Source organism: Columba livia, chromosome 8, assembly GCF_036013475.1.
Source record: "Columba livia isolate bColLiv1 breed racing homer chromosome 8, bColLiv1.pat.W.v2, whole genome shotgun sequence".
NCBI classification, from domain to species: Eukaryota; Metazoa; Chordata; class Aves; order Columbiformes; family Columbidae; genus Columba; species Columba livia.
Window position 1 is genome coordinate 16,047,676 of NC_088609.1, and position 14,952 is coordinate 16,062,627.

Sequence of the window (14,952 nt, forward strand, 5' to 3'; positions counted from 1 at the left end):
GCGGCCGGGATTGGGGTGACACACGGCGGGGCTCTTCGCCCTGCTCCGCGTGCCTCCCATGAGCCACAACCGCCGGTCCTGCAAAATCGTTACTAAAACTTGCTTTGATGAGTGATCCTGCCTAGGACTATTACATTGGCAAGGTAACAGTCTCCTGCGGGAGGGCCCTGCTCCCGTAAGGGCTGCGATGGTTCACCCACGGCCCCCCGGGCCGCCGGCAAAATGTCGGGTTCCCCGCGCGCCCCTCCGAACTACAGCTCCCAGCAGCCCCCGCGCCCCGCCCGCCGGTGAAGGGAGGTTCCCCGCCCGCTCCGCCGCGGGGTGTCTGCTGGGGGCCTCAGCCGCCGCCAGTCAGCGCTCGGCTCTGTGCGGCATGCAGACATGCCTGATCAGAAAAAAAAAATAAAAAACTGTCAGCTCGGAGGGTCGTTCCTTAAAACGTCCCTCGCAGCGGAGGTAATGGCATTCCCCGCGCGCCCCTCGGCCTCGGATTTTGCTGTCAGCCGTTTTTTATTACTATGGCGAATTCCTTTTCACGGCTCATTTCACGCGGATATCTCAAAGGGGTCCTTGGAGGGGCGGGGAAATAGAATACCGCTCTCTTGATTCGCTGTCGTGCTGGAGGGAAGGAGCCAATCTGCTCCGGCAGCCGGGATTGGCAGGCGGGACCACCCCCAGTTGCGCAGGTGATTGGTGGCGGCTGGGAGAGGGGGCGTGGCGGTGTGGTGGGAAGGGTGACGCGTATCCTTCCAGCTCAGCGCGTGAACGGATAAGGGCCGGGGGGGAGGGGCCCGCTTCGGCGGGTAGTAACGGCCGCGCTCGCGCCGGCGCGTGTGGCGTTACGTCGGGGCCACTCCAACGGTCGCTTCTCCTCAGCGGTGCACGCCGCCGCCGCCCGCGCTTTTCCCGCTGTCCCTCTGCCGGGGAGGATGCGCCGTCTCTGCCCGGCAGCGGCAGGTAGACGGGGGAGACGATGAGGGAGCGGCCCCGCCGGCTCCTGGCCCTGGGCTCCTGCCTCTTCCTCTGCGCCGTGCTCTGGTGAGTCCCGGCCGCGCCGCGGGCTCTCGAGAAGGGAAAAGGCTCCTCCGAGGTCTTTCGTGAGTGCGAGCGTCCTGCTCCGCGGGGCAATCGGGGAGAAGGGCAGCGGCGGACCCCGCCGCCGGGCCCATCTCAGCCCCTGCGCCCCTGCTCTCCCCGGCAGCACGGGGACCTCGGCCCGGCCCTGCTGCCCCGGCTGGGGAGCTTTTTGCAGCCCGGCGGGGAGCGCCTTGGTCGGGATGCCGGGAGGTGATGGTCGGGGACGCGCGGAGCGGGAGGTGGGAGTGGACACGGTGCCGCTGGGGAAAGAAGGTGCTTCCTTTTGGCGAAACACGAATGTGTGAATGTGCTGGCAGCACCCGGGGTTGCGCGGAGGGAAAGGCAGGTAACAGCTTATGGGAGGGTAATTCTCGCTGCTGTGAGTAAGTCATTTACCGCGTTCGTGACAACAAGCCGTGTCGGATGTAGAGTCAGTCCTCAAATTCCAGAGGTTCCAAGTTACTCTGTAGACTTCTGTGTGTATTTAGTTGGCACTCCGTGCTTTTAACTGGACGGATGGCTTGCTTTTTTAATTTCAGGCTGAGCTCTGGCTGTGTTTTCTGAAAGATTAGGATGCCTCATTCTTGAAACTGATTTTCTGTGGCTGACTGGAGTTGTGATAAATTAAAGCTAATAAGCCCGTTCATTTTTTGCATTGGTTATGTCTTTCAGAGTGTTTTTCGTGGTGGTTACCTTACCTTTTCCCAGTATCTTCTGTTTACTTTGTTTTCAAACTTCCTTAGTTTGTGACCTTTATTAAAACACAAATATTAGGAGAATATATTTCTATATGGTAAGTTATAAGCTTCTTGAACTTTGGCCTCCTTTGAAGTCTGTGACTCACTGTTTGAGAAGTGCTAGCCAGTTTGACCAGCAAACTGCAAATATCAGAAACTGAAACAGCAGCAGTTGTTAGAGATAATGGTGTATCTGGTGGATTATTTTAACACATTTCCTTTAAATTGTTTAAATAGTCTGTTTAGAAAAGAAAAAAAATTGAAGTAGTTTTGAAGTTCTGGGTTGTTTCATGGTTGATTCTAGTTGGATGGACAAGGGGAGCCCAGACATGTCTCTGTACAGAATCAGATGCAAATCTGCTGCTGACACTTGCATTACTGGGTTTGGGTAATTGTGGAGCAAATTTGGTTCGTGTCATCACATTATTGTTTTCAGGAGACAATACAGTGAGTCTAAAAAGTACTTGGAAACTCTGTTGCTGTGTTTACATTTAGCAAAACTTTAAAAGAAGCAGCTCCTAGCTATGTAAGTTAACTGTGAACTTGATGTAACTGTCCAGACAGCTTTTCTTTTACTTGTTGGAAAATTATGTTGTGTTGGGATTTTTTTTTGTTCTTGTGGAAGGTTCTACTTGTTAGGATCCTCATTAGGAAGGCAGATTTTGTTTCTTACTGTATCTTGAGGCCTGATAACCTGTTTCTGCCTTGATGTAATTTGTTACCAAAGGTGTTCTTAATTTAATGATACACGGACGTAATTTTTTCTTGTTATTTTCTTAGTTTACTGTTTTAACTGAACTGTTAAAGAAAGTTCAGTTGCCTATTCCATATTGATAAAGACATACCATGTTCAATTAACTTTTTGAAATAATATTCCTATTCTGTAAAGCTCAGACAGCTTCTGAGTTCATTTTGGGTGCGTTTAGGAGAAAAATTGAGCTACGTTTTTCTTACTTTTTAAGAGAGATTGCTCTTCCAAGCAGTGTCTTAATGGAGCTCACAGCTTGCACTAGAGTATCCCAAACTTATTGCTATTTAAAAAGGAGAAGTTCAGATTGCGTTCACCCTGCTCACTCTAGGTGCTTTTGATTAAAGAGCCAGTAGATTAACGTAGATGATGCGAGGGCTACAGCTCTAGTTCTCTAGTCTCTGTTGTCCAAACATAAATTCACATTAGAGAATTTAAAATTCTGTTTGCAAGATGGCATTGCAGCTTGCTTTAATTTCAGTAGCCATGTCACATTTGTAATTGGAAAGTCTTGAAATCTGTTAATTCTTGCCTTGTTGCTGGACTATGAAATGTGATAAGTTGTGATGTATGTAACATTTTCCTAAAAAGAAAATACACGACTTTGTTCACATAAGCAGTTAAGAAACTTCAAATGGTAAATGGGAGGCTTTGTGTTCTAAGTGTTGGCATGTGTGACAAATGTTGGCTTTTTAAATTTAGTTGTTGTGAAAGGTAATCGTCCAAGGATGTAATGTTAGTAGGAGAGAAGCTCTTTTCTTACGGATAGGGAGGTGGGGAAGAAACACAAGGCAAAGCAGAGTTGCTGAAAGAACACTCTTGGGGCTACTTGGACTCCTCTTTTTTTTTTTTTTTTTTTTTTCCCCCAAACCTGAATTTTGTTTCATTCCTGGACAGACAGCTGCTTATTTCTTTGAAACTAAGCTTAAAATGGGATTAAAAAAAAAAAAAAAATCATCTCCTGTCATGCATTTTAAAGCATGCCTGAAGAAGTTGGTCCAATGGAGAAATATCAGTTGGTAAAAATCAAGTGGGTAAAAAATTGATGGGACAATTTTCTAACTGGAAACTGTTTAAAAAGATCTTGTCCTGTAAGTTAAAAATATTTATTAGGAACAGTGCAAAAAAGCCAGAAGCCTGAGTTGAGGGATTTGTTAGCTGCTGTCTCTTAATGAGGGCAATGTGGAGTGCAGGATCAGAGAGGTACAAGCACTTGCAATTTTCTGAAGCAAACCACACATGGAACAAATGCAGCTTTCTGACAAAGCTGCGCCAGCAGGGTTGTTCCAAGTAGTTCAAAAGAGTGGGATGGCTGCATGGTTTTGGAGAAATATTTTTGATGGAGGTAAGGCTTAGGAATGTAGTGCTCTAAAAATAATACACCTCTGTGCAGACTGGAGCTTTCACTATACATGACAAATTACTCCTGTTGTCCTGAATTTACAAAGATTTTTTTTTTTTATGCTTCAGTTAATTCCTTTGTGTGGATGATCATAATGTAAGAAATACTTACAGAACTTGTAACGCTTTGTAGTTTGACAATATACAGAGCTGAATAAGTAAAGTGGATTTAGAAGCTTGTGGGGGTACTGGAACTATCTGAATTGATGCTAGCTGTGACAGTTGTTTGAAGAGTAACCCTTATAAATTGTTCTGATGTCATCTTTTACCTGCCATAAGCTGTGCTTTCAAAGTATTAGCTATGAGTTTAATAAAGAAATCGTGCATACACTAACTTTTCTGTATTTCATTCTGTCCCAGAAAGTGCTTTGCACAGTCTGATCTCCTTGGCTTTTATGAACTCTTTTGTCATTCTTGGTTTTACAACTATGAGTAAAAGGAAGATGAGGGTTAAGTGCATGTGTGCATCAGGATTCTTTAGTTGTAGTTAAATTGTGAGTATGCTGCATCAGCTTGTATCAATGTGGCTGAGCAGGGAGATGTGCTGTTTCTGATGGAAAGCTCATGGTCTTGTAGCTCTGACTGGAATCTGTCATTAGAGCATACCCTGAAAATTGTAAAGGTCACTTTGGGTCAGTGGTATAACCAGGAATAAAACTTAGATAAAAATACACTGGAAGTGGGTAGATTTTGATATTGCTTTGTATTCTTCCCTGTAACATTAGAGGTGAAGATTTATGTGTGTTTTAATGAAAGAAAATATTTCTAGTTTTGGTTTGCATTACAGCATTCTACCTTTTTGAAGGTGTGCTTCCTTAGAGCTTCTGTAATGCAAGAAGAGCTCTGAAAAAACAGTGCTATGTTGGCAGTGTGAGAACATAGCTAGTATCCATTTAGCTCCTCCTGTCCAGTACAAGTGAAAGCTATGCTAGCCAGATTAAAGATGGCAGAACCAGGGGTTCTGCTGATTGAACAATTATTTGCTCTATTGCTGGCTTTAGGTTTAAACCTTGAGCTTATATCTGTTAATAACAGAACAGTGTCAAGTGGTAGAGTTGGGGAGTGAGAAGCTCTTACCATAGAAATCCTCTTTTCAGTTGTGTGTAATGTTTACCGGAGACTGCTCTAATGCTCTTCATAGTACTGTTAGTGTAGCTTGTGTGTACTGGGGCTCAGAATTTGACCTGGTCATTCTCCCCTTATCTAGTTACTTAGATCTCTTCAGAAGGCTGATAGTAAAATATGCATTGTGTGTCTGCATTTTATGGCAGGAAGAAATGATGTGGGCACTGTTCATAAAATCAGAATGCTTGGTCCAAGCATCAGACTTCAGAATGAAGAGTATGTTTGTAGGTGTGAAGTATCTTGTTTGGAAGTGTCTTTCCTCTATAGTTAACTTTGGGGAAAAAAACCTGCTTTGGAATACTTGGACTCAAACCCAAATTTGATTATGCCCAGCTTACATCCTGCTCAAGTTGAGGGTGCTGTATGCAAGCAGGGGCTTTGGTGTCTTATGCAAAACAAATTCTTGGCTCAATCAATTATTGAAGATTCACATTCTAAAATTATTTGAAAATCAGTGAGGTGCTTTCATGTGGTATCTTCTAAAAGCTTTGTCCTAGAAACTTCAAATTTGTTCATTTGTTATGCAAGTGGTATACTAAAGTGGCATGTACCTCCTTATGAGGTTTCTGTATTGATGTAAAAGACCCTGCCTGTTGCAATGAGATGTGCCCTAATTTAGCCCTTAATTTGAAGTTTTTCTGAAATGTCTTTCTCTAACTTCCTATTACTACTTTTTCACTTTCATGCTCTTATCACTGTGACTGTTATACAGAATACTTTTTGGATTTTTTGTTTTATTGACTTTAGTTTTTATTTCAAGTGGAGGGTGTACAACAAGTTTTAGTTAACACTTGAAGGTGCTAACAGCCCTTTGCCTGAGGAGGCTATTAATTCTGAGTATGAAACCATTTGGCTGAGAACAGGCTAATATAGAACTGCAAGTCTAAAAGCTTTCTTGTAATTATTGGTGAAAATACTGGAATGGTCTAACAGGCTGATGGCAAAGCTAGTGCAAAGAACTTTTGCTTGGGCAAGGGAGAATACTGGTATAGATGACTTAAACTAGTTTAGAATATCAATAAAAGGTTCCAAGAGTTCAAAATTAGCTTATGTGCTCAAAGGAAAATTCTTGGCTTGTATGAAGTTTGGAATGGCAATCAAGTTATTATTGAAGTCCTTTAACAGTAAGAAGTCTAAAAATACATTATAAAATGTCTGGGAGTTAAGTGATAGCAGCTTTACAGTGATGTAAGGCAAAATTCATGGTAAAATAAATTTCTGCTAAAATTTCACTCTTTTGAACTATGTTAAGCTGTGTGTTACATTTGCAGTAAGTTTTAAGCATGGGAAGTTCGTACAGAGCAGCTGCTGATGATTCTGAGCCTGCCTTTAGTAGGCCTGCAATATTGTGCCTGTGTAGACAAGCTTATGAATTTAAGCAATGAGGGGAAATCTTCAAAGATGTGTAAATTAGGCATTGCTACAGACTCTAAAGGCCTTAAAGTTTAATTACAGTTCATGGCTATTCCACTGATTTCCTGTAGTCTTTGTGGTAGGTATCAAGTCTTACTGTATTTTTCCAGAATATGTTCATTTCCCCAAACTCTTGCATTAAAGATAATAACTAGAGTTTGAAAATGTAGGAAGATTCTCTTAAGCTACAATCTTCAGTGCAGTATTAGGGAAGTCTGTTACCAATAACCACTAGGAACTGTGTGTTCCAGTTGGACACATTTTGAGGACTGGGGTGTTTGAGTTGTCCTGATTTAAGTGCCTGAAATAGGGTACATGGATACTCCTACCAAGAGAGGAGTAAGAGGTATGTTTCAGTGTTACTTTGCAGCATGCATCTAATACAGGCTGTTGCCTATTGTGGGCACTGCATCAAAACAATACACAGTTACAGTGCTGGGAAGGTGACTTATTTCAGCAGCCTTTTCTAGGAAAGGATGAGAGTCATATTGGTGGCACTGTAAGAAATAAGGGTTTTTTCACTGTTAGCCATTGGCCTTAATTTCTGTTGTTTAACTTAGGACAACAATGGACAGTCATAGATAAATGGTATGTTCTCCCTCTCCTTGGATTTTTATATCTGAGTATACAGTAGCTCAAAGCCAACTTTCTTCCCTCCCTCAGAAGTTACTGGCATGTATCCATAATCTCAAGATCAGATCAAGGGGTGCAAAGAAATGTGTGGTTGAAGGTGAGGTGCAGGACTACTCCTTCAGGCAGTAAATCAGTTGAATCTGATAAAGCATGTGGTGCCACCATAATAATGCATTTAAAATGCTGAAAGCAGTACTTTAAACTGATGGTTGAAATCTTATTGTCTGAAGCTATGAAATTCAGTATTGTCGGAAGTATCTTTGTGTTGGGCTCTTCTGAATATGTGACGTAAATGTCTTTTTTGTATTGCATTCCAGTTAGGCAGTCTGGAGAGCACATTCTTTGCAAAGAGTGGGCAAGATATTAAAAACCTGGAATAACTGCAGAATACAACAGGGCTGGTAAAGGCTTTGCAAAAAAGCTCCAGTTTCAGGGTTTGTTTTGTTTTTTTGTTTGTGGTGTGTGTTTTGTTTTGTGTTTTTTTTTTTTTGTAGCACATGAATCAAGTTAGTGGATGGGGGAGGAAATGAGAGAGTATCAGTGCCATGCTGGCAGGATTCTTGTGTTGTCTAGAACTGTAGATCTAGCCTCAGCTTTTTCCTCCCTTAAAGATCCATCAGAAATTTAAAAATCATCTTAGTAATGCATGCAGCTCTTCTGTGGTAATAAATGCGAATGGTGTGTTGTTTTGTTTTGTCATTTTTTTTAATCAGCGTTTTACAAGACTAATGGTTCTTCATTGCATTTATCAACTGTTATTTCTACTGCATATGCAGCAGTGAGTGTTGTGTCTCTGGAGGTTTTGCTAAAGTAGTCAGTGCATTGCACATAGCTTTCTTCCTCTGACTGCTGAAATAATGTCATTGTTGTAGAAGCCCAGTCTTCATTTTCTGAGAGGTTTACTTTGTTATTCAGGCCCTTTTAAATGGAAGTCAGTCTTCCTGAAGTGTTCTGAAAGACAGACTGATTCTGTTAAGTTACTGGGGAAAGGGTGAAGGTTCCTTCCTTTTTATAGAATCACAGAATGGTTTGGGTTGGAAGGGACCTTCAAAGCTCATCCAGTCCGACCCCCTGTCATGAGCAGGGACACTTTTACCCAGATCAGGTTGCTCAGAGCCCCATCCAGCCTCACCTTGAGTGTCTCCAGGGATGGGACATCCACCACCTACCTCTCTGGGCAACCTGGGCCAGTGTTTTCCCATGTGTACCACTGCTTCCAGATGCTGGAACATGGCACTGAGAAAAGCTGGCTTTGCTCTTACCAAGCTTGCGCTTTTTGCTGCATGTGGGCAGCAAGGCAGCTTTGTGACTGCATCTTCTGAATAAGCTGCTGATAGATACTGATGAGCCTTCTGCCATTTTTTTCTGCATTACCAGTGGCTGGAAGGTGGGTTAGTGCTGACTTGAAAGTCTGGTTGTGGATCTGCTGAGCCTCTTGTTCTTAGAGAGCCTTCTTTCTCTTTGGCAGTTAGGCTAGTGGTAGCAGTCACAGACCTGTATGATCTGTTCAAAGCAAAAGATATTTTTCCTGCCTTCCTTACCCTTTCACAACTTCTCTCTCTCTTTTTTTTTGGTTTTTAACTGGTTAACCAAGGCTAAATTATTCTGTAATCAAGAAGACAAGCTACAACCAAGCCTCATTCATAGGCCTGTTGTGCTGGCTGTTTGCTCCTTAGGTCCAAAATCTGCTCACCTTCTCTTGCACAGGTGTATGCTGAACTGATCCTGTGAATATTTTTAGTAGAGAAGTGTCACACGGCAGGGACGGTGACATCTTAATTCTCCCTCTTAGTTGCTTGGCATTGGTGCATCCGCACCTGTTGGTAATATAGCCCTTCGAGAGATGCAGAAAATGTCAGTGATCTTCCTGGAGAGAGACTGTTCCCTACACGTTCAAGGAGAGCTTGGTAATTGGTACACTGATGATAGCTTCCTTCTGTTTTCCTTTGGCTTAAAATTATTCTGTCTCACAGGTGTCAACTGTAAACTGTTTTGAACTGCTGCACTCTCCAGTGTCCAGAAATAGGTCTTGTTTGGGGAGACTTTGGATCACTTAGAGAATATGTATTTGAATTGAATCTTGTGTTGTTGTTTTTGTATGAAGTCTTTGGAAAGGATAGCTTAGGTGGTTTATCTCTGGGAAGATCAAATTGTGGAAAAACTGCTCTTCATGTTTTGCTAATTTGGATTTTTTTTCGTCAAGTGTAATGTGTATGATTATTTTCTTACCAGTTGTTTGCTTTCTGCTTGAGTTTTGTGCTTGTCAAAGCAGTTATCAATAGTTTCACTATCTGTGATAGTCTTCTGCAGTCTCCTTCATAATTACTTATGGAGTTTGAGCTAAATTAGAACTGGATGGTCTTTCACATGAAATGTACACTGCAATTTCAAAACCACTTGCACTTTGGAATTTCAGTGCATTCCTTTCACAAGCCTAACAGTCATCAGTAGACCATAGCTCATTTGTGTAGCAATACATGTACTGTACCACTCAGATAGGGGTGAGCAGACTTTCTGCTTCAGTAGAGAACCAGAGTATGTGCCTGCCCTGTGAAGAGTAAAGATTCCTCCCCTACTTCTTGTGTCTGGGCTTGCGAGCTTTTGCCTTTGGGTTTGTATCAAGCTGAAAAATTCATGGTGTACTAGAGACAATGGCTTTTAAACTACATTAATGATGATACTAAAATACTTATGCTTAAGTTTCTTTGTTCTTGATGAGGTTTAATAGCTGCTGCTATTTTGAGTCATACTTGAAACTTCTATATTTGAAGTATTGAAAACTTCTGCTTTCATTTAAGTCACTAAGTGTTGGTTATGTGTTTGGAACAATCTCTTGGAGTATTTCTGCACTGTTAAGTCATTTGAAGATATACCTTGTACCTGAGACCATATATCTAGTGACTAATCAGTCTCCAGTATTATTTGGACATTAGATCTCCTTGCTTTCAAGTGAGCATTAAAATGCTACTCTTTTGTCATGAGAAAGGGAAGGGTGCATTAATATATACAGATGCAGAAGCTGCTGTGTGTTCACTGGACATACTGTGCAAATTTACTGAACTGAAGGGGAATTCTGTTCTCTGTAAATGAACACTTAAGTTTTCATGTTTGTTGTCTTTATGCATATAGAGAAATGCTTAGCAGAGGTGCTATACCACTTGGCATTTTTTTATTATGGTATGTATAATTTATCAGTTTGTGGCTAAAGACGACTGTTCAATGAATATGCAGAATCCTGAAAGAAAAAAGAAAAAAAATAGCCGTGATCTTGATAAGCTAATTAATTTGACTTCTCACAGAATGGCTGGTCTAACTTGGCTCAGGTGCTCCTGTGGGTGCATGCACCCATAGACAAATTGAATTTTCAGTCCCCTCCCTTGCTTAGAGGACTTTTGAGAGACTTGAGGCAGCATGTTTGAGTTGGAGTAGACTGAGAGGAATTTCTGAAAATAAGCAAATTGGATATTGGACAGAGATTATGTTGGAGTAGCTTAAATCTATGGGCTATCAAACTGCATTTTTCTAAAAGCTGCATTTGTGCTCTAATAAAGCATGATCTATTGCATTAGAAGTATCAGTATATTAAAGGAAGAAATATATGCTTTTTGTGCTAAGGGCTTTTTTGTGACTGCAAGTGGTAAAGTAGTTCTGTGGCTGTGAAAGTAGACCTTGTGTTTTAAAATGCTGATTCACAGCCAATGATATCTTTCCTTTTCTGCATTAAGGGACTTAATGTTGCTCTGTACAGCTCACTGAAGATCCCCCCTTAGTGTAAGCAAAATGGGAAATAACATATTTGTCTGCATCTATAATAAAGGGGTGGAATGAGCTGCAGTATGTTCTATACAGAACATTTTTGGTCTTTCTGTTGTATTTTTATCAAGTCGTTGTCGCTGGAGAGACCAGAGGTACTGAAATTAAGAGCATGAGGAAATTTATCCATTAAATGATTGAAACCACTTTTCAGAAAAAATAAATAACTCCAAGTATTTGCATAACTAATTTTTCAAACTGAGAACTAGGAAATAAGGCCATAAAAGTCCGGTGATGTTTCATTTTGTCCTTTAAATGTACATCCTGTGCTCAGGATAAGACAGGTTCAATGGAAAACTTTATACAAACAAATAACTACATGATGGGATGGGAATTTTAGGTCTGTGAGAATGCATACACCTCATTTTCAACTTAACTAAGATGTGAGACTTTGTACCCACTACAGTAGGTTATAAATGCTTTCATACGCATATATTCAGTGCTTAGGTTCCAGTAACTGCAGCTGCTTCTGCTTGACTTGCGGGCTTCCATCTAGTTTAGAGGAAAACTCTTACTTCAAAGGGAAGAGGAATTACTGAGATGTAGTGGGGCTGAGACAGACTCAGGGCACCTTATTTGCACATCTCCAGAATAGCATGTCAGACCCACAAGTTCCTTGTCTGCTGTCTTCTGCTCTTCTGGTGGTGAGAGACCTGGATGTAGTGTGAGTGGTGCCTTGCTAATGCTCCCTGCTGATGTGCATGGAGAAGGAGCGATAGTTTTACACCTCTACAACAAAAGCCTGATTTTGTGATTGCCTGCAACCTGGAGAATTAGTGCCACCTGTGTGTGTGTATATATATATATATATATATATATATATGCATCAAATTGTTTGTAAAATTTAGTACTTGACTGTGGTCAATTGCAGCATGGGTTGTTCCTTGATGGAAGAATCTGTGCTGCTTATACTTGCCAGTGATGGTGATCTTCAAATTTTAAAGACAAGTGTTAATTCAAATTCCAAACAGTAGATTGATCCCGGTTGTTTAAGTGAATTCTGACCTATTAATATTCTTACTATTATGACTGACTGCTAAGGCTATGTTTTAGTTTTCAAAACTTAGGCCAGAAGGTCGCTGTGTCCAGACTTCTTATATGCTTAAAGATCTGCTATGGCCCTGTTTCCTCTTAGGAGGAGGAGGAGGCCCTTTTTTGAGGATGTAGAGTGACATCTGTGTGAATTCACATGGGTCCTACTGATCACCTGGCTGTCATGTAAACAGTATTTCCAGGAAAAGTATTTGGCTTTAAAGTGGCAGGTAACTCTGATGTTTGAGTGTAGTTGGAAACTCCACTAAAAGCTCAATTTGCATTGCATTTTGCTGGACTTCTTCAAAGTCTGCATGAAGACCTTTCCTGGCCTTTGGGACTCCAAGTCTCATGTTTTGCTGTGCAGATGTTTTTCGGGATGTGAAGGGGCCATGCGCTATAAGCAACAAAAGATGCTGTTCTGATGCAAGTGTTTGTATAGATGTTTGGTGTTTTTCTGTGAAAATAAATCCATTTCTACTGAGAAGCAAAACTGCTTGAAACTGAAAGTACAAAACAAATCTCTATGGAGGTTGTAGCTAAAGCCAGCGCTTGGTTTAGTATACTTATTTTCTCTAACTCTTTGAAATGTGCTGGATGCTGCTGACCATGCAGAATTTTCTCAGGTATGATCTGTACAGGGGAATAAGAAGCTTTATTTTTTTAATCTGTGGCTTTAGTTTTTGCTTAGTAATAATCATTGCTGAAGATATCCTGTTACTATCTGAGGAAAGATATAATTGATTCAAATTCTTTCTAACTTGCAGTAACTGAACAAATTAGTAACAGAAAACATACTACAAATTTACTACTTCCAAAAGAGAAAAGTATTAGCAAAACAGTTATTGGGGTGATATCATGTCACAAAGTGGAAGGTGACACAAATTAGTTAAGCCCTCCAGTAGTTTTGAAAAGTTATCTATGGACTGTATGTATTTTTTTAGGCACCTCATGAGAACAGCTGAAAAAAGGGTGAGACACAACACTAAGGGAATTTTAAAAATGTTGTTCATTTTAAATCAAGGCTTTGACTCTTTTTATTTTATTTTTTTAATAGGCTTCCTATTTGGCATGTCTTTTGTAAAGACAGTCTTTCATCAGCGGTGCAATATGCTTCAGGTGATGCTTGTGCCCTGGCAAATGATGATGAAAATGTCCAGGAAAAGGTATGCTGAATAAATCATGTTAATTAGCTACTCAGTCTGGTGTGATATTAAATTAAAAAAAATTGATTCATACGCTTTGATTCATGGAGTCTTCTTGGCCAGAATTTTTAATATACTCGTTTTGTCAGCCATGATGTTTTGTTCCCACATTTTTGTTTTCCTTTACTTCAAGTTTGTTGCAGTTATATCACAATACAGCTGGACAGTTTGTGTGCAGCAAGGAACAAATAGGAAAACTGGTAATGGTGGCTCAGATATTTTATTTGAGTGCCAGATGTTAGAAGAAATGATCATCAGGGACAGTATGTGGCTCTGTAGAGACCATGATAAGAGGTGATGGCCTGGATAAGTCTGGGCCACAGTATGCCAGTTGCATCTGTGTTGCATTAAAAACCTAATGCATAAATTATTGTTATCCTAAATAGATGCTTTAAGATTAATTGTTTTATGAAGTCAGTAATTATCCCTTTGTTTTCCTCCTGTTTAATAAAAAATAAAGTTAAAATACATATGTGAAATCCTAATAAACAAGGTTCTGTCTCTTTCTTATTTACATTACTCAGCATGTTAGGTTAAATTGAGTGTAATCGTCCCACCCTGATATAACAAGTTTCTGCATATTGCAGTTTCATAGTGAGTTCTCAAGCTGTTGAGTCATGTCAGAAAGTCACGGTAATTTCACTTACCTGTTTTCACAGGTAAAGAATCGGTCCTGTGATAAGCGTGGGTAGCATTGATATTATTGATCTTCCCCTTTAGTAGTGCTAACCATGATCGTCATTCTAAGAAAGCTTTACATGCCACATCAAACCTGGACAATGTGTATTGAACATTTTAGTTGATACAAGTGGAGAGCTGCCTGATCAGAAAAAAACCCAAACTTTAAATATTGTAGGATTGTAGGTTTCTTAAGCATTTCAACATCTAGGGTAGCTGTGCTTTTTGTCAGCTTGTGTGACCAAATAAAATTCAGTCCTGTTGTTCTGGCTGCCTAAAAAAAGTCCTGTTCAAGTTTAATGGCTGATGTAATAAAACTGGAAAGATCAAGTAAGCTTTGAGACTTGGAAGCCACTGGTCTATATTGTCATAATTTTTTGTAACATTCTTCCCTTTGTTCTGTTAACATGGTGCATACTTAAGCAGATTTCTCAAGTTAAACCGAAAGATTTGAAATACACTGTGCTTTATTCCTCATAAAAGAAAAAATTCTTGGGTGTATGAGAAATCTTAAGCATGTGTCTATTACTGTTCACAAGGCTGCTGGAGCTGTCCTGCTTCAGAAGAGCAGTCTTGTGGCCCTTGATCAGTTTTCCTTAGGTCAGTTGTCTATTTGAGGCATTGATGCTATTTAATCTTGGGGAGTAGGATGTGAGCTAATAATATTTGGGCAAAGATGTTGCTTAGCTGTTGTCTTTAAGATTTGCCTGCTCAAATTAGTACTTCCTGCTCTTCACTGTATGCCTGAACTCTCTCAAATTAATGTGATCATGTTTAGTGTAACAGACCATTTTGGATCTGAACGCTAGTATTTGTGGTCCTTGCCCACAGGATTTTAGATGGCCCTTATAAAATGGGTGGCATGTAAATTTATACCAGATTGCTTGCTGCAAAGCATTGCTCAAAAATAACTTGCATTTGCTGTAGTCACAACTTAAAAAAAAAAAAAAAAGCCTGAGGGGAAAGTAAATTTTTGTTAGCTCTACAGTCTGGTGGTTTTAGAACTCCCGCCCCCCCCGCCAAGTGTCTGTTGTTTTCTACTTTGTGAATTTACTGCACTTGATTGTTAATCTTTAGTTGTAAAAATATG

General features: G+C 40.7%; 1 protein-coding gene across 7 annotated transcripts in view; it reads left to right on the plus strand.

Moving 5' to 3' along the window:
• The window catches only part of SUCO (SUN domain containing ossification factor), a 43,157-nt gene continuing 28,205 nt past the window's right edge, over positions 1-14,952 (plus strand). For 3 of the 7 annotated variants that reach the window (XM_065072211.1, XM_065072212.1, XM_065072213.1), the window contains exons 1-2: positions 773-1,038; positions 13,037-13,145. In XM_065072211.1, the coding sequence (XP_064928283.1) occupies positions 974-1,038; positions 13,037-13,145 (174 nt within the window). In that variant the 5' untranslated portion in view covers positions 773-973. Of the gene's footprint in view, positions 144-756; positions 1,039-13,036; positions 13,146-14,952 lie in introns of those variants that run through there. The other 4 variants (XM_065072216.1, XM_065072210.1, XM_065072214.1 and 1 more) reach the window with 3 other exon arrangements.